The following is a 24280-nucleotide window of genomic DNA, read 5'->3' as shown; positions in this document are numbered from 1 at the left end:
GCGAGACCTGTACTTCCAGGTCATGAACGGCATGCGCGTTATCATCATGACATATCATTCTCGACAACAAAGTAACAATGGCAGATTTTTCAAGAAAGGATACGCAAGCAAGGCAGGTGACGATTTTTATTGTGGGACAAGACACGAGCAAAAAGAGTGTAAACATTTTAAAAGCGCAATAGAACATTGCTTTGCCTCAATTCTATATAAAATATTAGTATATATCACTCTACCATTGGTATATACCACCATACGCCATTTACCACAGAGCTGGTAATTTCATAGTTTTCTTGATAGCAGCCTTTAAACACCCCCAACAGACACGACTCTCACACCTGGTGGTTGGCTCAAGCAGACTAGCGGACTATTTGTTACCATCCCATGTCAAAGGGGATGCCAAACATCATCATCGACAACATCGTATCGCACCACGGTTCTCGGGATGTGACATGTCTGCCGCGTAGTCTCGATATGTGTGTTTACTCTTCGGTGCACTTTATGGCACATCCTCGCAAGGTACGAACCACTGCTTGAAGAAGCGAATCGCAGAGCTATGCACACGGAATCAACGAGGCAATGTCGGGCTCAGGAGACCGCTGCGGAGAGCGCAAAAAAGCCGTAGCTCGCCGTCGACGCCTGGCGGAAAGTTCATATCGTCCTCCTGAAAACGACACAAAATGACTTCGCAGCGGAGACCGTCTAGTGCGTGCTTCCGAAAATGGAACTCCTATGGAGCCGCTCTCCCAACTTACGCCGTGGCTGCGCTGGGTGAGCCGCGCAGGACTGACTTTTTTTGAAAGGGGTAAAAAAATGACTCGTGCACTGTTGAATTGCTCAAGCACGGGGATATGCCAAACACGTATCCGTTTTGGATATTGTTTTCGGCTGCGGCGGCTTTAATTCACGCGGTTCTTTGCCTCCACTGCTTCTCAGTAAGTGCGTCTTCATAGGTCCACCTACGAAGCTCCTTCTATTAGTCCTTCGGTTGCCACCTCCACCCTTTTTTTTTTTTTTACGGCAGCAACTGTTTATAGTTGAGGATCATTTAGAATTCTAATATCAGAATGGAACGGAAACTACGTCATCTGGAACCATGGCAGATCCCCGCCTGCTCCTTGAAAACCCGCATCTCCAAGTCACAGGGTGTGGATGGACAAGTTGGTTCATCTCATTTTAACAGCAAATTCGCAGTACTATTTCGGTGGTCTTCTTGAGATCGGTTCGCAATATCCGTGAATGCAGGCGTAGCCTCTGGTAACTTACAGCCCTCTCGCAAATGTCACTGGCTAGGATTGGCGTGGCTTCAAGTAGCATATGCCAGCACAAGCTCTTCTTCGTTCATAATGGGATAGGCCTTGAAGCCAAATTAGCACACATGGTCACTTACACAAAAGCGCGAACGTGTAAAACACTTATCATTCATGCGAAATAAACAAGAGCACAAGTCAAAGGTTCAACGGGCTTTCTAGAAAATCGTTAACATACACATCACAGTATCACATCAAGTTGGAGCATACATTCTATAGTTATTGATGTCCATGTTTGTTTGCGCCATTGCATACATCTCCTATATATTATAAACGAGAAGAAAGGGGTTAACCGAGGGGCCCGATTTTTAATGGTCATATCATCAGAAGCCAACAAACACTGACACGAAGGACACGAAGGAGTGGGCACGGCGGACGCAGCCTGGCAATGTCACTGACCAGAAATCTGCTCTGTATTCTGCAGCTCGTCGCATCTACGGAAGCAAGTGGCTACACGTGTCCGCAAGCTGGTGGCATCATCGACACCTATCGACTACGTCCTGATTATTCCGCCTACAAGATTGCAACAACGGCTTTACCTGACAACGTGACTCTGCTAGCGACGCCACCTGGCAGTCATGGAGTGACGTCACCTCACTGTCCAGCTATAAAGCAAGCACCTCACGAGTTCATCTTCAGTGGGCACGGCGGACGCAGCCTGGCAATGTCACTGACCAAAAATCTGCTCTGTATTCTGCAGCTCGTCGCATCTACGGAAGCAAGTGGCTACACGTGTCCGCAAGCTGGTGGCATCATCGACACCTATCGACTACGTCCTGATTATTCCGCCTACAAGATTGCAACAACGGCTTTACCTGACAACGTGACTCTGCTAGCGACGCCACCTGGCAGTCATGGCGTGACGTCACCTCACTGTCCAGCTATAAAGCAAGCACCTCACGAGTTCATCTTCAGTGGGCACGGCGGACGCAGCCTGGCAATGTCACTGACCAGAAATCTGCTCTGTATTCTGCAGGTCAGTAGTCCTTACGGCAATTCATTGCGCAGCGATTGTCGTAGCATTATTGTCCTGCCGTGCCCACGGAAATGTCTCGATCTAGCCTATGAGTGTGTTCATGTTTGTAAGCTACTTCTTTGTGGCGACATTGAGAGCAACCCTGGTCCAACACAGAAAGAGCTGTTTGAACAATTACTAGAGGGTCAAAATACTATTCGTATTGACATTTCCGAAATGAAAGCTCAACTAGCTAACGCCGATAAAATGATTGGTAACCTTCAACGAATACTCGCTAAAATTGAAGAAAAACTTTCAGAAGCTTCTCCTGCTCATGATGATCAGGTTGAAACCACCCTTAAATCACTGGAGCATGTTATTGATTTCCAGACAAAAAAATTAACAGATTTGGAAGACCGAAACAGGCGGTCAAATATAATTATTCATGGCATAACTGACATCCCTGATGAAACTGAAGCGCTGCTTAAGGAAAAGATAATCACTGAAGTAATTAAAGATAAGTTGAAAGTGGAGTGCCATTCCATTGGCCGCATTCACAGACTTGGCCGAAAAGGTACTGACCGTCCAGTCATCATATATCTCCAAGATTTCAATGAAAAGAAACTGATATTTGATAACTGTAAAAAACTTAAAGGAACGAGCATAAGCATTAGGAACGATTACTCACAAGCTACACTAAAAAAAGGAAGCTTTTGTGGGACAGCGCGCAAGCTGAGAAACTTGAGGGTAAAAAAGTGAGCCTGATTCATGATAAACTTAAGATTGATAAAGATATTTTTTTCTGGGATGAGACAAAGAACATGCGCGTAAAAATAACGAATAAACGCTCTTCGCAGCAAGAAACCTGACGCTCCTCCCAAGAATGCGACAAACACTTGCGTATTATTAACCTAAACGCTCGCAGCGTCCTAAACAAAACAGAAAATCTTGAAATTACTTTATTAGAGCACAGCCCACACATTGCTGTTATAACGGAGACGTGGCTGCGGTCCGAAATAGGTGACGAGGATGTGTTCCCACCTTGTTATTAAGTATTCCGCAAGGATAGGAATTCTAGGGGAGGCGGTGTTGCACTCCTTATTAAACACCATATAGAAGCTGTTCTACTGGAAGACGATAAAAGTCTTGAATGCTTGTGCATAAAAATCACATGTTGGGGTCACAAATTCCTTTTGTACGCAATTTACAGACCTCCCGATGCATCACCTGAATATCTAGTCAACCTACAAGAAAGCATGTCCCAATTCCAGTCAAGCAAATTGTTACTTGTGGGTGACCTGAACTTACCTGACGTCAATTGGGAGCGTTTGCAAGCACTTTCACGGAACAATAAACATTTAAACAGCATGCTTAACATAATGCTAACGCATGACCTAATTCAGGTCGTTCAGGAACCCACACGTGTGCAAGGACCTTGGCAATCTTTGCTTGTTCTGGTATTTTCGCCCAGAATGTTAAGTGAATATACCGTTGCAGTTGTAGAAGGCATATCTGATCATCTACTTGTCAGTATCGATGTATCCATAGTCTCTTCCACCCCATCTGAAAAACCTGTGAAGCGTTCCTTGAAGGACTACTCACGCGCAAATGATGCAGCCATATTAGAACATATGCAAACATGTCTCACCGACTTTAGCGACAGTGATGTGACAGCACTCTGGCACCGTTTTAAGAACATGTGTAATTTCTGTATTGATAAATTTGTGCCTGATAAGTACAAATTAGTCCGCAAGCAAACACCGTGGATGACACGTGATATTATCCATATGACCCGCAAGATAAAAAGGTTAAAGAAAACACGTTTACAACCTGATCGAGTTAAAGAAATGAAAGAAAACCTTGCGCGTGCAGTATGCACCTCGAAGGAACACTATTTCAATATAGTACTACCAAACTTTATTGTTGAACAGCCCGAAAAGTTCTGGAATTACTTGAGCGAAAAAATGAAGCCAGTAGCACAAATCTGCATCGATGGTTCAATCATTACCGATCACAGGGAAATTGCGAGTCACTTCAATTATTATTTTCATAGTGTATTTTCTAACTCTCGCATTAGTTCACCTACAGACAAAACGTTTCACCCATCCGAAGCTAATTTTATTTCATACCCTGGCTTAGTTTCGATGCTAGTTAACTTAAAAACTAAATCTTCTTGCGGTCCTGACAACCTTCCGAACATTTTTTTGAAACGTTATGCTGAAACTATTGCAAGGTTCCTTCTTATTATATTTCATGCTTCGTTGCTTGCTGGAAAATTACCTGATGACTGGAGGGTAGCCAGAGTTGTACCCGTATTCAAGAAGGGCGACTGTTCATTGTTAGAAAATTACCGGCCAATATCATTAACATCCTCATGTTGCAAACTAATTGAACATATTATTGCCAATCAGATTAACGAATTTCTAGATAAACATTCGATACTGTCTAATTTTCAACACGGATTTAGAAAAGGCTATTCAACAGTTACACACCTTGTCACCGTAATTCATTCACTCGCCTCATGCCTCGATAAAAATGGTCAAATTGACGCCGTATTTCTTGATTTTAGCAAAGCCTTTGATACAGTTCCACATGACAAATTAATACTAAAACTTAAACATTTTGAGCTCCCTGAAATATTAATCGCATGGATAGCAAACTACCTAACAAATCGCCGCCAGTTCGTGGAAATTAATCAGCAACAGTCTGGCTGTCTTCCGGTCACTTCGGGAGTTCCTCAAGGAAGTGTCCTAGGGCCACTGCTCTTTTTACTCTATATAAATGATATTACTACTTCAATCCATCCCAGCATGCAAATTAGGTTGTTTGCTGACGACTGTGTGCTTTTTAGGGAAATCACTTCAACCAATGATCAAACTGATTTATATGCTTCTCTAACTGGCATTACTGATTGGTGCAAAACATGGGGAATGCGGCTTAACGCTGAAAAGACTGTCTTTCTTCGCTTCACTCGTCAGAAAGCTCCACTAACCTTTAGTTACAAATTAGGTTCGTTGGCCTTACAGGAAGTAACAAAATATAAGTATTTGGGCGTCGCAATTACTAACAACTTATCATGGAATTTACACATTGATAATATCTGTTCTTCAGCCTTGCGTAAATTATACTTTTTGCGGTATAAACTTAGAAATTCCCCACCCAATGTAAAACTGCTTGCCTATTATTCATTAATTAGACCTAAACTTGAATATGCATGTGTTGTTTGGAACCCGTTTACTAAACAAAATATTAAATGTCTCGAAAGGGTACAGAAAAAAGCCGTACGATTCATATATTCTAAATTCTCTCGCTATGATTCCCCCTCACGAATAATGCGTGATAATGGCATTGAAGTCCTTCAGCAGAGAAGGCAACACTTAAGAATTCGATTTCTTACCATGCTTATTAATGGAGACTTATCAATTAATCCTGCATCGTATCTGTTCAGTACAACGTCTAGGCTTACTCGACACCATCATCCCAATTCACTAACACCTTATTTTGCACGGACGGATGTATTCAAGTATTCTTTTTTTCCCCGAACTATAACAGACTGGAATAACGCGTTGTTGCCTGTTTCAATTGATTGACTCATTGCATTCCTGTTGTATCTTACCACCTCACTTGATTGAATAATGCATTGTAATATTGTTATGTTTAACCACCCTGCTTGGACCTGTTTTAGGTCTGCAGTATGAAATAAATAAAAAAAATAAAATAAAAAACATTGGGGAAATTACTTGTGCTTAATAAATGAAATATTGAAACGATAAATTAATGGAAATTAAAGTGAATGAAAAAAACAACTAGCCGCAGGTGGGAACCGAACCCATGCGAAAGTTGTGGGTTCGGTTCCCACCTGCGGCAAGTTGTTTGTTCATCCACTTCATTTCCATTATATTTATCGCTTCATTATTTCATTTATTAAGCACAAGTAATTTCCCCTATGTTGTCCTTGGTGCCAGTGTTTATTGGCTTCTTATAATATGACTATATATTATATACGTACACAAACTGTGAGTCGCAAGTACTATAGAAATATAGTTCTGGATGCACGAACCTTGGCTCTCGCTTATGCATGCGATCTTGCGTATCGAGGCAATTTAAACGCCTTATTGCTATTCGCAAACGTAAGAACGCGTGAGTAAACATGTAGAGACTTTTGCCCACTAGTAACGCGCCCTTGCAGATTAACTTGTGCAGCGTGATGAGAAAATGGGCAAGAATTTCTTTGAACTTTCGGTTCACTTTTTTTTATTTCTAAGCCACAGGGTAGCACTTTGTTTAGCGGTACGTTATGACAACCTGCTATGAATCCGTCATTAGAAAACGCGGCGTCAACGCCACATAGCTCGAATGGCGAAGTTGTGTATCGCCACCAGAGGAAGCGTCAGTTGAAAAGCCTTTGAAACGAGCAAGAATGATGGGTCAGCGCTAGTCGTACAGACTAATTATCACCAACTACTTGAATTATCGAACTACTTGAAAACCTCTTTGTTACGTTCTCGTTCCTATCGGTCTCAGCTTATGATGTAATCTACGCTGGTTGAGAAATCAGGTAACGATGTTTTGTTTTGTTCCCGCAACGGCTTGCGGGAACCTGTGAACGTGTTTTCGCTGAGTCTTGTTCTTAGAAACGAGGCGGCATTCAGATGACGGTACAGGCAAAGTGAGGCATGGACGATGAAAAACTGTAAAGAAATATATTTACAAAACAGAACATACCCGACGAGCTACAACAAGTAATGCTAGCAGTGCATGCTGCGCAACACCCTGTTCCCTGGCATATGGGAACCCGACATCACAGACGTGCAGGCCAAACAGGAACCGACCGTTGAACAGTGAGGACCGCCTAACCAGCCCCGACCATGAGGGCTAGGCGGCCCTGGGGGATAGGGCACGGCAGACCGTCGTGATGCACGTCATCGTAAACTGAGGACGCCACCCGCCGAGGACAAAGATTTCGCCTGCCCTTTTGATCAATAAGCTTTCTTACTACTCCTACTAAAACAATTTTTTTTGAAAAATTGGTTATTTCTGGAGCCTCTGTTGAACAGAAGACCACTCCAGTAGGGTCTCGCACGCGGCAGTAACCAATCAGTGTGCGCATTCTTGTGGAAGGATCTTCAGGAAATGAGCGCAGTCACGGTTTTGCCCGCAGGCTCCGATGGATGGCTCTCAGATGTAGGTATAACCTTGCTCTTGTCGCCATGGTCACTGATGCTTCATTCTGTGCAGGACTGATAGATTCACTGATTGATTGTTTGGTTTATTTCTCATTTATTTATTTATTTATTTATTTATTTATTTATTTATTTATTTATTTATTTATTTATTTATTTATTTATTTATTACAAAAAATGCGATCGGAGGCGATGGGAAAAGTAATTCAAGGATGGCTTGAGGGAGACATTCACCCCTATACTGACTGCACTGCAGCAGAGGCATATCCATTTTGTTTACATTGTCGCACGCTTTGGCAAACTACCAAATAAACAACATTCTCATAGATTATGAAGAAACGATCACATTAAGCACATCGCTAGTTACTACTCTACACAGAGCGTCGTGTATTCGCATACAACATATTAGCATGATGCATCAGCACAATGCTTCCTTACAATGTTACAATGTACGCATTCTAAAAGTGGCATTTAGGAATATATGCGAATACAAGTCAAAGAGCGCCTTAGAGGTCAATCTTAGGCTGGAAAGAACGCGTACAAGTCATATCGTTTTTATTTCGAAAATATCGATTTCATTTTTTACAGTCATTTAGTAAACGCCGACGTTGTGGAGCATTCGATGGTCATAATCACTGCTACAATACGGAACAGTTCATATTTCTGTTGCTCTTGTGTTATATGATACTTCTTTCGGATGGAGATTTACTAACCCATGAAGATAGAATTATGACGGTCAATAATTCAGGCGATATTCACTCAGCAGTTTGTACTCATACATATCTTGTGCTCTAATCATTCTGAAATTTTTAAGAACCTTGGCAATTGTATGCAGAATTGGCACATTCAATTATTTTCAAAAATCTTTTAATTGGTGGGAGAGCATCGATTCTGTAGTAGTTACCGAAGTCAAATGACCCTAGGATAGACACGAAGCAAACAGGACAATATAAATCTACAATTTTACTGACTTTCAAATGAAAAGGTGGTTTCAGATTCAAAATTCCTGTTAATAAACCTAACGTTTGTAGTGTTGCGTTGGCAGGGTCATCCCATTGCAGTGGCTTTGAAAAATGCTAGCACTACCTCTGAGCAGCAAAAAACAAGGTTACGTTTTACAGAAACATGCGTACACATAGAATGAAACATCACAGCCTTTCTTTCTTTTTTTCGCATTTATCCTTAATTGGTTGCTAGATGTTTGCGTGCTTGATTCGTCTAAAACGACATTAGCTTAAAGATATCGGCCCCTGACGAAGACGAAACAAATATGCTGGTGTATAAAGTAAACTATGTCATTTATGTGTAAAGTAAACATCGAATGTACAAAAGGAATGGTCAGACGTGCTGCCTACACTGTCGGCGCTGCCGAAACGCGAGGAGCTGCGTGCATGCCGCTACGCCACTGATACAAGGCGCAGATCAGCCGCTATGTCACTGGTCCTCGCTGACAACCGGCGCGTCGCAAGATGATCTTATTCTTGATAACCCGCAAACAAAGCGCGGGAATTTCAATACTGTGGTAGAGTACGGCTGGCACAGTTGTCACTTAATACCCTACGAAGCTCTGAACACAGCGAGTGTCGCCGCTGCCAAAATGCCACTCCTGCGACTCCTGGGTACGGAAGCGACAGCCCCTCTCAAGGCCGATGGTTTTTGCCCTGCAGCGAAAGAGTTTGGCACAATGAGGGCCTTGCCACCAGTCAGCAGCTTGACACAAGCGTTCTCGATGACAACGGCCCCAAGCTCCTCCCCCACGGGAACGTAAAAGCAGAGGCAGCTGTCTCACGGTGCGCCACAGTTGAAGGCAATTACCGTGGGTGCGCAGCGGAAATTCATCAGCCATACTGGCACCGGGTTCATAAGGGCCATTGTCGGCAAAGCAGTTCTTGCGTCAGAGTTAGTTCGTAAAAGCAAAACGTTCTCCGGTCAAGTCAGCGAACCGGCAGAGTCATTAGCGAATGCAAGTCTGGCAGTGTGGCAATCGAAAATGCATCTTCATCGTATATGCGAGACCACAGTGGAAGCGTAGAAACTCAAATGTAGCCTTTGATAACTTCCGCGAGCGATAAATTACTTTCCCAGAGAATTGGTCTTGTTCTTGTGAGCAACTACAGACCGTATGGCCAGCATTTCACAACGTTCCGTTTCATTTTACATTCTTATAGCGTGCGTTGCACCGAATTGCCGATTGCTGTGATCACGCCGGTGCGGTGGCTTCTGGCGCAATAACGAATCGGGGCCTAGATGTTCATCTGACTAACGTACGGGTTACGTTCCGTTAATGGTGGCTTCCTCTTGCCGTATATAATTTTGTCATAGCAAAAGAGCGTCTGTGGAAATTAAAGAGGACTTCGACCCATTGCGTTCATCTGCTTGTCCATTCAGCGGTCAACATAGTCCTAAACTTTCCTCATTATAGAAAAAAAATGTTGTAATTTTACGTGCTAAAACCATGATCTCATTATGAGGCAAGCCGTAGTGGGGGACTCCGGAAGGTTAGACTATCTGGGGTTCTTTTTCGTGCACTGAAGCACATGGGTGATTTAGCATATCGCCCCCATCGAAATGCGGCTGCCGTGGCCGGGATTCGATCCCACGACCTCGTGTTTAGCAGCCCAACACCATAGCCAATAAGCAACCACGGCGGGTGAACGTAGTTCAGAAACATATGAACGAAGGGTTCAGTTGCTAGATGTTGGTGTACAGGGTGATCATTTTTAAAGTTTATGGAATTTTTAAAACTAGTCTGTTGCAGACAACATCATTCTAATACTCAGGCAGGAATATTGAGATGCATACATTGCTTGCGCGAGAAATCAGAAAACACATTCAAATAACTAACAAACATTCACTAATTATCTTCCGCCTTATTTACTTCAGGGCCCATATTGCGATTAACGAATTGTAGCCAGCGGGTCGGCCAGGTGTATCGACTTGGAATTAATTTCCGAAATGACGCCAGTTTCGAGATACGCATCATCAAGCTTGCCGTAAAAATACACTGCTGTTCCACTTACTTTTTTAGCGAAACGGTCTTTTATCCATTCAAGCACAAAAGTAACTGCTACGCCCGTGTATCTCGTCTCACACTTTAGGAAATCTCTCAAAACTGTCGCAACCCAAGAAATTCATTTCAAGTGGATGCGTCTTGCAAGGTCACCGGCTACAATTCGTCAATTACTATATGTGCCTATTTATTGAGCTAATGAGTCAAAGCTGATTTATTAGTTGAAGCTGGGTTTCAGTTTTTCGTGCTGGCAATGTGTGCCTCTCAGAATATTCCAGCTCAAGGAGAAGAATTATGCAATCTGCCCCAGGCGATCCTATAAACTTCCTAAATCTTAAAGATGATCATACCGTAAAGTCGTATATAATGTAGAAACTAGGTACTGGTATTTTGATACCTGAGGTCGTAATTTCTATTGTTAACATACGAATGTCAAACCAATCAATTCGTTGTTTCTTGATAGTGCAGAAGGTCTTTTTAACATTGTATTAAATTCAATTCTGTGGTTTTAGGAGCGAAAGCCACGATATGATTATAAGGTGGAACTTTGGCATAGAAGCAACCAGATGAATGTATTCTAATTTAGTAGACATTACAAGAAAACAAGTGTACTTTTATTTCCGTGTTAAATGATGCTGACGCCGTAATATGGCACCGGCTATTGGTACAGTTACAAGTTTAAATTTGTGCACTTACAAATGGATTTGCAAAATGACTTGTACAATAATAGTTAATGAGCATTAAGCGATGTCAACACATAAAAATCTCTTAAGAACACAATGGCAAAAAATATTCTTAAAGAGACGATACTAAAAACAAGATGACATAACCTACATGGTGGCAGTAAAAAAAGTATTTTGAGAAAGAAATGCCTTTTTCATCCGTTCATTGTGCCTAAGGACGCCTGCCGTGCTTAGGATGTTCCTCCAATATTTTCAAAGCACGTTTTGTCACAGACATCGTTTGTTACGAGCCCGATAATCTCTTGGTGCATTTGGTGCCATTAGCAATGGTTTAACTTAACGCGTTACATATTCTGATGAGTATCATAAGAAGCAAACAAACAAAGACGCCAAGGACCACATAGGGGAAATTATTTCTTGTTACTAATTGAATTAAAGAAATGACAAATTAATGGCATTGAAAGTGGACGAAAAAAAAAACAACTTGCCGCAGGTGGCGAACGATTTGCATTACGCGTACGATGCTCTAACCGATTGAGCTACCACAGCGCTGTTTCCCTATCCCCCTTTTGGGTATTTATGTGTTAATACTAGAACAAACCTTGGGAGTGCTAGCCAGCGCCACCACTCACAACTCACATTGATGCCTTCGGGTAGCATGTGTGGGTTTACTGACTAGTTGCCTCCTCTCAGAAAGATCACGCACTCGTGACGCTGCGGCAGAAAGTATGTTCCACATCCGCCGCCAAGATTTGTGAGTGGTGGCACTGGCTAACACTCCCAGGGTTAGTTCTAGTAGTAAAACATAAATACACTAGAAAATGGATGGGAAAACGGCACCGTGGTAGCTCATTTGGTTAGAGCATCGCACGCGTAAGGTGTAGACGTGGAATCGTTCCCCACCTGCGGCAAGTTGTTTTTTCATGCACTTTCATTTTCATTAATTTATCATTTCTTTATTTCAATTACCAAGAACAATTATCTTCCTCTATGTTCTCCTTCGTTAACCCCCTTTCTTTAAATTCTGATGCGGGAATTCTTGGAATTGCCGCATCAAGGCCACAATCATACGGGGAGAATTTCGGCGAGGCAAGTGCATGTAATATATTTAGCACAGGTGGTTCCAAGCCGCCATCGACACACAAGGACTTCTGTGTTTCTATTCAAAAGTAATGAAATACTGAATTCCGTAAATATTTGAATATAACGTAGATCAGAGCGCGGGGCGTATTGGTCAATGCCCTTCATTCTAGATAAATTGACATAAGTCATTTTTATAATGCAGCACAGTTCGTGTCTAATAGCGGGAGAGAAATCACTTAATCTCTTCTGTGGCCCCATGAGGAGCTGTGTTGCTAGTAATATTACAATTTCCCAATTTTCTATAATTCTTGAAAATTGCGCTTGGAAGCGTTTCGTAAACTATAGTAACGTTAATTGTTTCCGTATACGCCATGTCACAGTAAACTAAAAAGCAATTTTAGAAAACTAAAAAGCAGTTGCGTTGCCTGCAATCTTCTGTTACGCAAAATGTCTTGCAAACACAGAATTTTCTGATCAAGGAAACAGGAAAGTCGCTGTAGATGCTTGGCACATGTAAAAACTAAAAAACACATACGTCGCAGAGAGAATCGGTGGTCACGAAAGTATTGGAGAAATCACATCTGGCATCCCAGTGCAGAACGTCAAGGTAGATCCCGGTTTTATAAGGTTGAGGTTTTAGGTTTATTTATTGATTTCTTTCTGTGCATCAACAGAAATCGAAGCAAAAGCAAAAGGCTATACATCCTGACAGAAGCTTTTGCTCCGAGATTCGGTTCAGCAAGCAGGCATAAGCAGACATAAGATAACCATTGAACAATTTAGTTTGTCTCTATATATATAAAAAAACAAAAAAACAAATATTACAGAGTAAAGAAACGATCAGATCGACATACATATATTGTGACAAGCAGCAAAAAAAAAAGAAACAATGTGTGCTAAGAAATAAAACGCAGTGTACATTGAGTAAGACAAAAAAAAATCAATACACATGGAGGTTATAATCAACACTTAAACAGTAATTAAACATATTCAATGCAATTTTCAAGAAGAATTTGTTTAAACCTATTTTTGGAAATTTGTTAAAATAGGTCTAAAATGTTGCCAAGTTTATTAAGCAGACTGGGTATTTGATGAGGAATATGCAGCCGACTGTAGGTAGTTCTGATTTTTGGTTTTCTTATACTTTGTGTACGGCGGCAATATTGAACACATCTAGAAGGACTGTACCTGGGGTGTAGCTTATAATTTTGGATACGCAGAAAAAGCTTGAGATAGTGTATTTGGTTAGCTCGCAATATGAAATGTTTTGTAAATAGTGGACGCGTGCTGAGACGTTGCGGCTGACCATAACATCCCTCAAATATTCATGGAACATTTTTTTTTGTAATGTGAGTGATGTGGTATAATACTATGCTGTTGTTGTGCCCCAAATCAACACGCAGTACCTAAGCCTGGAATAGAATAGCGTATAATATACCGCTTTCTTGACCGAAAGTGGTAATAATCGACTTAACCTGTACACACATCCAGCGCTTTTGCCTAAATATAATGCTAATTATAATGCTAAAGACAGGTCTTCCTGGAACCATACGCCCAGAAATTTTTGAACCTTAACTTGCTGAAGCGTCTGGCCCTCGAAGGAAACATTTAGGCTTATATTCCGTGGCTCATTGATAGGTGCAAACAATATGTATTTAGTTTTACTCGCGTTTAGCCGTAACTTCTTTATTTTAAGTCAACAAGACAGTTTACATAGATAGGTATTTACACTTCCTTCAAGGTTAGAAATTGAAGCACCAGTAAAACAAATGTTAGTGTCATCAGCGTACATAATTATTTTAGGAGAATCTGGAATGTGACACAGGTCATTTACGTGAAGTATAAATAAGAGTGGACCGAGTATAGATCCTTGTGGGACACGTTTGTTGACATTAGCATGCGAGGATTTTTTCTGATCAATAACTATATATTGGTAATGGTCTCTCAAGTAATTTTGTAGTAATCTATTGGCAATACCCCGGACGCCGTAATTATTAAGTTTTTCTAGAAGAATGCTATGACACACAGTATCAACTGCTTTACGGAAATCTACAAACAGTCCCAGCGTGTAAAGCTTTGACTCGAAATTATTTAGTATCTCAAATTTAATATCGAGTAATGCAAGCTCGGTGGATTTGCCTTTTTGAAAGCCAAACTGGGCCTTACTTATGATATTATACTTCTTTAAAAATTTTGAATCTGATAGTAATAGCACTTTCAAACACTTTCGACAGTATCGGAAGCACCAATATTGGCCGATAATTTGCAATTTCTTTGTCATTACCACCTTTGAAAACCGGACACACACGAGCTATTTTCAATTGATCAGGAAAAACTCCAGTAGAGAAAGTTAAATTAATAATGTATGAGAGCGCGGGCGATATCACATCAGCAACGTATTTTATTGGCATAGGTTTGATGTCATCATGTCCTGCCGCACAGTTGTTTTTAATCTTGGTTATTAATTCTTCAGTCTCACGACATGAAATAGAATGCAAAACTATGGAGTTAGGTAAACCACGGTCATTTATCGATAACCTTGGACCATCGTCATCACATATCTCATCGTAACCACAACTAGTAACGAAGTAATCGTTCATTTCAGTTGCAAGCTCTCTGTAGCCAAGGCCGCTAGTGTTAGCTAGAATGCTAGGGACGTGGTTTTGTATTATTCGACCGCAAATATTTCTAACCTCGTTCCAAATTCTCCTGGGATCATTACTTATTTTGCAAAATAAGTTCTCATAATATCTGAACTTAGCACACCTTAGTTACCATTTAGTTGGTTTCTGAAACAAATTATGAGAATAACAAATCAAACAAATAGCTTAAGGATGTAATAACCAGTTCAGAACAAAATTTCCAGAGGCCTCCAATAGTATAAGAAAATGGTAGATATTGATTTGAGACATTCATCTGTGGAACTATAATATCAATACCGTTCTTCATAGGTAAATTGATCACATCGTGCTTCGGTGTTCCATACTTTTTTTCATCATAAGCTGTTGCCGTTTTTCGTCCTATCGAACCGCACGGGCATCTACTTAATCTACGTGCATATCTGTGCATATTTAAATATCCTGTTTCAGTTGCGATTAAGCACTTGTGCTATGCCTCCAGCACGTCTCATCTGTTTTATTGCAATAGTAACTAGACATCATGAATCGAACAGTAACTTTGCGTTCTTCTAAGAGTCATTTAAGCTTGACGACATCTATTTTAGGGCCTTTACGTGGCCTACATTTCTTGTGGATTAGGAGAGGGATTATAGGCACACTCGTTCGCGCGAGCTTCTCTCTTTCCCTTCGGAGCATTTAAGTTACCGCAGCAGCGCTTTTAAGAAGCTACAGCACCTAAATCCCGGGACAGCCGCCTCGAGGTAATCCCTGCCTGTAGGTGGTAGTGATAGGTTGTGCCTTGCTAGAAAAAGCCTCCGCTGCAGCCTAAGCCAAATACAACGCCGCGGACTCCCATTGCTTCCTTTCACGCAGCTATTAACACTTCAATGGACGAAGAGAAAAGTACTTAGCTAACGTACACGCGATTGCAAAAATACTATCCCACCCAAAAGACCGTACATGTGTTTACAACTAGCCTCACGTGCATTCGACCAGACTAATGGTCGAACCAACGAAGTCCGAAAGCTCACACGTGCATTAGGCAACATGTCACTTTGTCTGCTGTTTTGAAAACTTGAATGCAAACATGAATACACTTAATAATAGGTTATTAATCTGCAGTAAAACAGGCAAGTCCTTCTGGCTGCATAACTCGTCGGAGCAGCTTCAACATTACCGAACTTATTGGAAATGCTATGACTGCTTCCTTCGCGGCTGATTCTAGAGCAAGTAGCCCCGAATGTTTGATGCTTTCTTTTCAAGAATGCATTTACTTTTTCAGGACATGGCGGACACGGCAACACATCGATTCACACAGATACTGCCTATGTATGCGGGAACTGTGAGAAGGGGAAATAATGCTCATGGCATGCTGACTGTGAGGTCTCACCAACAACCTCTCATGGAGAAAACCGCTACAGTTCACCATACTTTAAAAATACAGACTGCTTATGCATTGTTCTCCTGGTCAAAGAAGACGATGCCAAGATTGAAATTTGCCAAGAAAGTGTACTTTGAAATGCTGTTCACAGATTATTGAGCCTTGCGCGCTGTTCGACGCCTTAGATCCGCCGAATCCTTCCTACAATAATGATCACGTTTCATTCCTTGCCGTTTTTCTTAGCAATGATAAGATTCTCGTTTCAAGTTAGCAGTCTCACCGCGCTGCGTGGTTGTAATATTTAAATATATTGATCCAGATGAAAAAAATAGTGCTCGCCTCAGCGATATCATCAATGCACACATAAGGGAGTCAGTTACGCACTATAAAACTGAATCCGACCTTCAGACACCGAAAAATGAACGGACATTGTTAAGCTAAAATGAGCGTAATCGATAGTCCTTACATTGACAACGGAGAAGTAAAAGCTGAACTGAGTTGTTAGGGGAGCGCAAAGCGCACTTTCGCTGCAATCATCTGGGAACGGCCGCTGACAACGCCGTATTGAGCGGCGCTAGTTTGTCCGCCCAACCCGCGAAATCGCTCGACGGGACCCGAGGAACCGCAAGCGTCGGCGGCTTCGCGCTCCGAGGCGGTCCGCGAGGGGGCACCTGGGCCCAGTCGGCGAGGTTGTGACGTCACGCACCGCTTGCGAGACCGCGTGGGGCCCTCGCCTGCTCTGAAAAGAAGCTGCGACCGGCTGGTGAACACGAGTGAGCGCCAGACTGCGGTCGAAGATGCGTCGCCCGTTTCTTTCATCTCACTCGGGCGGAGTTCTGTCTCTAGGGCAACTACAGGGCGAGTGGCACCGACGCCCACTTGGGCTCGCGATGATGGGCTGCTGCGACTACGCTACGCTCCACTGGTTACATCTCTGAGTTGCCTCCGACACGAAACAGTTCGATACCTGGGTGATACGGAATACGCCTGGCAGGAGTGTGAAGTCACTTCCAGCTCACCGGATGAGATACAAAGAATGCGCTGTCCCGTTCCGGACCCGGAAGTGGCAATGACCCTTCTTCTTGAGTGCTTGGAGGAATAGTCACGCCACCCTGGAAACATAGCCTGGCGATGAAGTTCCAGCTGATTTTGGTGTTCCCGTTCGTCGCGCTCCTCTTGGCAGGTGAGTTGTGCGGGACTCTAGGTTTTGCTAGCCTGTGCATTGGCCACACATGATAGGCTGCTTACCGAAGAATGTCCAAATAGAGGTCATGGGTTTGGTCAGGTGTTTGACATGACGTTGTAAAATACTTATTCAAATAATAAACGCTCTGATCATACTGAAGGAGGCTATATTTATATACATTAGTTAGGTCCCAAAATACATCACCTGCCTAACAAAGCTGAAATTCTGTAAAATGGGCGGCTTGTAAATTGGGATCAAATAAAATTCACTCGCAGCATAGCATAACCGAGAAAAAGATACATGTGAACATATGCCCGTCACGTGTTCAGTTCGTTGCATGCTAAGGCAACACCGATAGCCAACGATTCGACTAACATTCCTCTGCTTACGTAACCTGATGAATATTTGCATGAAACGAAACACCTGCAGAATACATAAAGTGACATAGCCTAAATTAACGTGCATCGAACCAACGTACAATAAGTAATCTTTTCCTGGTGTTCTTAGGAGGTGGTTACTTCTCACAAAAGCGACACCTCTTGCCGTAAAATGAGGCTCCCCCCGCCCCCCCCCCCAAAAAAAAATACACTGCACAGAAGCCCACGTATTCGCAGTAACGCGACACTAAATTTAACGTGCCTGCACACATATTGCGCTTACCCATAAAGTGAGTCAGTGGTTATAGTTTTGTTAAGCTCTTCACAAAATTTAGGGAAATTTCAGGACTTCATCAGGTTCCTCAGCATATGCGCGTTATCTTGAACATTCAGGTGACACCAATGTCAAATGCGTGTAATGAGGTAGACGTGAGCAGTAACTTGATTCTTTTGTGTGAATGGCTGCTTAAGGGAATGTCCATTGCGTTTTCAATATCGCGCCTCTGCATAGTCCTTGCAAGTTGGTGCATAAAGAGTCGGGACCGAATACTAAACAAACCGATCATTTTCACCACCCCAGTAAGCACTACTTCACGACAACCAATCGTTACTTTTTGATTCGTGAAGACTTATCTAGTTTTTCCCTGTTTTATTTTGATAGCGCCAGGCTGAGCGTTTCTACCGGTAGATATTTCTGTCCTGAAGTTTCCACCGAACCCCAATTTTAATATCATTCAGTGACGTAAAGATGCAAGAAAAATTAAATGCAAGTAAGATGTAAGCGGTGTCACGCGACAAAGACAATTAAAGAGGAATGTCCCCTGCTTTCTCTTTCTGCACACTTGCACACGGAAGATTCAAGAACAGATTTCTCTCACTGAAATTCTACGACGCAGGAGACCGGTAATGACGCGAGTGAGTACATATGCCTCGATTGGGAATTGTGAAACAGGTTACCACGCCTGAGTAAAACAGCACTGAAGCGACAATCATGCACCCTCGATGATCTGCTAGTTGTCTGAGTTACCACCCAACAGTATAGTATGTTTCCGTTAAAAGCGTCAACAATGAGATAACTTTCATTTATATCGTTCTCAGTGAACGCGCTTTAGAGGCATGTTTCAGTTTTGAGCAGTAACCGTAGCAACTTCGCTGCTTCTCATAGCCTGACGGCAGTAGGAAACGGGCGATTCCTTCAGGAATATTGAGGCACGTATTTCTTGCTGTATCACTTGGCATATTCAGAGACACGTGCTCAATTCAACGGTTCATTGCATCATGCCGAAGCATAACGTCACTTCTTCGTGCACACTGTAAAGGTATCGGAAAGTTTGTCTATCACCACGACGCTTATTCTTCACCCAGCAATCCGATTAATATAGCTTGTAGATGGTATGTTAGACTGCAAGGACCCAAATACACGGTTTCTCAGCTGCAGTCCCAACCTACAGATGCAGAGTATATACACAAGCTGTATCAATCGAGATGCGCCAAATGTCAAACGGACTCAAGACGCTGTCACAGTCCATTACACTTCATTCTACAAGAAATATTACGTACTTCAAACCAGTGTTTAAAAATTTGTTTAGCAAACACTTGTCAATCTCTATAACGTAAGAGTAGGTCTACTGGGTAAGGCGAAGTTGGCATTGCCTATAGTCATATTTACAAGTTCAGAAGCAAACACTGAAAGAGACCAGTCATTTATCCTGAAAACGGTAGAGACGTTCACGCCAGATAAGCTCCTGCATGTTCTGCTGCACTGCCGAGTGAAAGGGAACAGACTCGGGAGAGAAAGCTGTTATTAGGTACGACAATGAGCATACAGGCCAGATGAATAAATCAACAAAACAAACCATAAAAACGCACGGATGAAAGATGATCGGGAAGAGGCTCCATGAACGCACACTGTCAGATGAAATTATTTCTTCGAGAGAAAAGACAATACGAACACAATGAAAAACTCGAAGGCATTCTTCAGCAATATACGCCCCCTCTGCATAACCTCTACTAACATCTTTACAAAGGAATGCCCACTGACTCGTTGCCAAAGTCTCTAGGTAAAAATGCGGGGCCTCGACCCTAGCGCAAGAAGTAATGTTTCGAGGCGCTCAGGGATGTCATTACCTAGGAGATGTTGAAATTCTACTGCGCGAATGTCACCAGAATGATTGTGCAAAGATTGGGTTTGAGCAACAAAATGTTCTACCTTTATATACGGAGAAACAGTTCAGCGATTGCGTAAGAAAACGTACATTTGAGCGCTTCGGCTACGTTCTCCTTTTATCAGTTCAGGTTTTTTTCATCCGTTCATTACTTGAAGACGAACTGTCTGGATAGTTTATTTTCTATTTGTCTGGTCAGCCATTTGTTTTACTGGAACAAGAGTTAGCTGTGTCGCTTCAAATGATAGCTGTAATCAGCGTGGTAATTTTGATGTCGCAATCTTTCCCAAGCACTTCTTTCAGGAATGTTACTTTCACTATGAAAAAAATTATTAAATAAAAATCGGCAATTAGATCAAATAAATAAGCCGAGGTCTGTGCAGCACAAGCAGCACAGTCAAAGCGGAAGATGCTGGAACGTCTTCATAGGAGACTGTCGTAAACTGTTTTAACAGCGTCACCGCAAGTAGCAAGCATATTGATAGTAGTAGTGTTTTTGTTTGCATACATTTATTGAAGCACACTCAGATGTGCTTTAAGGTAGGAAAAGTAGGTCGAGAAGGACATGTAACGGGGCAATAAGGGAGCTTTGATGTTTGCAAACACAAACTCAAAACAAGAACCGGTGCACGAAGAGCAGCATTGTGTATTTGACACAAATCCCATGCCGAGGTCTTCTTGCACACGGTGTACGAAACAGGTGTTGTGCGAATCCATCGTGTATACGTTGAAATCGCCCGTGAAAATTAGGACCACGTCATGCTGAGGAACGAAGGTATCTTCCAAGAAGTCGGCACTCTTCCCATGTTCAGTACCTGGTGACACATACACAGAGGCAACCACACTACCATCTCAGTTAAGCACTGCACACACGTCGGTAAAGTCTACGTCCGGTGCTCCTAACACTTTGAATGGCACACACTGATTTCCTCGTTCGTCTATTGCCACACCCGAGGCCCGGTGCACGGTTCTATTTGCTAACACGACACACGTGTAGCCGGTGATGTCATGTGGACGACCCCAGGTCTCCGGCAAAGAGAGTGGGAACACTCGCATTAGGATGTAGTCGTGTATGACGTCGATCCCGTGTGCAGCCAGAGAACGCATGTTCACAGAGAAGATGGCAAATTGGTGGGGCTGATCGAGCAGCATAAAGGAACGTTGCATGACTGTATCAAGGCGATATTGTGAGTCTATGGAATTCGCCCCGCAGTGTTTCATCTGGCCTTTCGGCGGCGTGATAAAACGTGAAGTTGTCTTCAGAGTTTGTGATGTAAAGGCCATCAAGTGAAGTGGCTCGACTCAGTGCCACGTACACAAATTCTTGGGGGTGTCGTTTGCTGTATTCGTAAACAACGCGAATACATGTGACACTTTGATATACAGGGTGTCCCAGCTAACAAGATCTTAAATTTACCCAAGAGCTCTAAAGAAATCGTACCGACTGCATAGTAGCCGTAGTCTTATGTACTTATGGCCAGCATTTTTTTATCCCGAAGTATTTCTTAATTAATTACTTTATTTATTCAACTTTTTAATTATTGCTTGAATCGCAAACATATCAATTGCAAAGTGGTAGGGCACCTTAAATAACCTCCAAATCAAGCGTTTATTTCTTGCTGAGGCGGTTCTGGTTGTTTTCTTCCAAGAAAAAACAAAAGCCCGCGAAACACGCGACATACGAAACAGAGGCACACTCGCACGCCGCTCCTCATGCGCCTAAAAGCAACCATTGAAAGATTACGGCTGCATTCTCTGATCGCCACATCGTACAAGGCTCCGCAGCGGTTATCAATGCGTCAGCGGCGTGTTCTCTTGATGCCGCTACCATCACATGTTGCGAAGCCGTGTATCGAGCTGCCACCACTAGTAAGGCCCTGTATCCGTGGCTGTTCACTTGGAAGAGCTTGAATAGCAGCGCGCGAGCGCCTATCTATTTCGTATTTTGGATGTTTCGCGTGATTTTGTTTTTTCTCGGAAAAACCAACGAGGAAAAGCTAAGCACTAAAGAAATGCTTGATTGGGAGGTCAGTTGAGGCGCCCAACAACTTTCTAATTGATATGTTTGCGATTCAAGCAATAATTAAGGAGTTCACTAATTAAAATTGAATAATTAAACAATACTTCGCGATGCAAAAATACTGGCCGTAAGCACATGCGACTGCGGCTACTATGAAGTCGGTACAATTTCTCTAGAGCTCTTGGGTATTTTTTTTTAAATCTTCGTCTCAGTTAGCTGGGACACACTGTATGCGAATCGTTACTGCACTAGCCTGCACTGCGGCAAATTGTGTGCGGTGAATAAGATGTCAACGTTACGATCCAACTTTGTGGTGACCGTGCGGTATTCAATTGGTACACTGCGCAATGGTGTCGCCTTTAGCCGTGCCAGTCTTCCTGTGGCATCACAGCCGAACCTTAGGCACAGTATGTTTGCGAGTCCGCATTCGTCTACCTCTGTGTATGCAAGGTTCCCATCCGCAACACTGACCAGCCCGTCCACTACGTGTATGTTGACAGCCATGATATACGACGAGGTTCACGGGCCTCATTTTCGTCTTCTCGCGCGTGAGGGTCTGCGTGGTAACGTTCCAGTACCTCATTTTCTGCTGCACGCACACGGAGGTTTTCATGCGGAAGTTGTTCGGCCGCATCTTCGGCTGAGTGCACGTGACGTTGCTCGTGTATAAGCCGTCGTGCCTGATCATCGGCAGCATGCACTTCAGGGTCTTCGCGGCGAAGCTGCCGAGCCGCATTTTCGGCTGCACGTACTCGAGGGTCTTGCGGCGATGCTGCAGTGTCACATTTTTCACAGTACGGACTTGAATATCTCGCGACGAACCTGTCGGGCCGCCTTCTCAGCAGCGCGCACTAGAGAGTCTTCGCGGCGAAGTGTTTCTGTGTTGTTTTTTCGAGAACGAACTAAACTGACTGCCTGTGGTTGACCTAAACTAGAGGGTCCAAAGCACTCAGTCCGTAAGGGCAGTAACAAGAACGGACTGCTTGATACCGCGCTCTTGTCACTTCGTGTTCGCTATGTTTCTTCTAAATGGCGATATGTCTTCTTCTCGTCTTTGTCTTTGCCGCACTACAGACGCGGCCTTTTTCTTCCTTTCAAAGGATGTATTGTCCCGATGTGACATTAAAGCGTGTGCATGGACGAAACATTAAAACGCGAATCAAATGGCTTGATAGACACCACAGTACGTAAATGGAATGCAAGGCGAGCACGTATCGACGCTACGCAGCGTGCCTGTGACATCACGCGAACTCTCGCGTGCTAGGCTATGGCTGCGATGGACACTAGACACTCGACATCGGCGACGGTAGCGGCGGACACGATAGGCAACCGAAACGGCTGTTGAAATGAGCCCATAACCATTTACGCTGTAAAACAATACCGACAGCAACACTTCCGTTCTCAGCGTTTTCTTTCTTTTGGAATTATTTACTTTTCATTTCAGGTTTCATGAAATCTTCACTCAAGGTACATATGGTTCCGGCTCGCCTATTGCTCTAAGCAAACAAAGATTCCGTGTACACTATTTCGCAGAGGTAAACAGGCTTTTGATAGATGTTGCTGGCATGGTGTTTCCAGGTGTAATTGACGAGTACTACTTGTATTTAGTGCATATCAAACTGAGCAATTATTTACTATTTAATATAAATTTGATATTCACTATAAATCATCCATTTTTGGGCTACATTCTGGCTACAAGTACTGAGCCTAAGGGCTTATGGAAGACATTTTGAAAACCATCCCAGGCGATCAGCATGACCGCTTAAGTCTTCAAGGGAAGCTGAAGAGTCTGTCAAATTCAATAAGACGCTCATATACGGATGCGGGAATGTTATAAACCATGAAGGTAAAGTCTGGGGGGGGGGGATTTTTCACTTAGGAGCGACGCAATCGTCAGTCAAAATTGCGCTGTAGCTCCGCCCCCCGTCGAGCGCCGCGCGCTGCTGCTGACGCTGACGATGGGAGCGGAGACCGGAAACCGCGGTTTAGTGACGTCTTCACTGGTGTTCCGCTCCTTCGCAGTCTCCGCGACCGTGCCTGACCGGGCTTATTTCTTCATGCGCGCCGTCCTAATCTGCTTCGCTTGACCCTACATTCCTTTATTTGTGTGTATATAAGAGTGGTAGTTGACGTCCGCAGCATCAATTGAACTTGTAGGCCGATCATGCCGGCGTTCTGTGCAGCCTACGCTTCCACGAACACCTGCGGCCGCGACGATGTTCCGATGTTCCATTAGTTCCTGCAAGACAAGAAGCTTTCAGCTAAGTGGGAGGCTGCTGTGAAGCGATGCAACTTCAAGCGCTCAAGAACAA

General features: G+C 43.1%; 1 protein-coding gene and 1 long non-coding RNA gene across 2 annotated transcripts in view; one reads left to right on the top strand and one right to left on the bottom strand.

Moving 5' to 3' along the window:
- The window catches only part of LOC135902070 (uncharacterized), a 750038-nt gene that overhangs the window by 601213 nt on the left and 124545 nt on the right, over positions 1-24280 (bottom strand). The gene's annotated exons all lie outside the window — the stretch shown is intronic.
- The window catches only part of LOC135902069 (uncharacterized), a 55776-nt gene continuing 48198 nt past the window's right edge, over positions 16703-24280 (top strand). Inside the window, exon 1 of the mRNA XM_065431974.1 lies at positions 16703-17403. Within this exon, the coding sequence (XP_065288046.1) occupies positions 17352-17403 (52 nt within the window). The 5' untranslated portion in view covers positions 16703-17351. The remainder of the gene's footprint in view (positions 17404-24280) is intronic.

Source organism: Dermacentor albipictus, chromosome 4, assembly GCF_038994185.2.
Source record: "Dermacentor albipictus isolate Rhodes 1998 colony chromosome 4, USDA_Dalb.pri_finalv2, whole genome shotgun sequence".
NCBI lineage: Eukaryota > Metazoa > Arthropoda > Arachnida > Ixodida > Ixodidae > Dermacentor > Dermacentor albipictus.
This window is presented reverse-complemented; position numbering and strand designations above follow the sequence as displayed.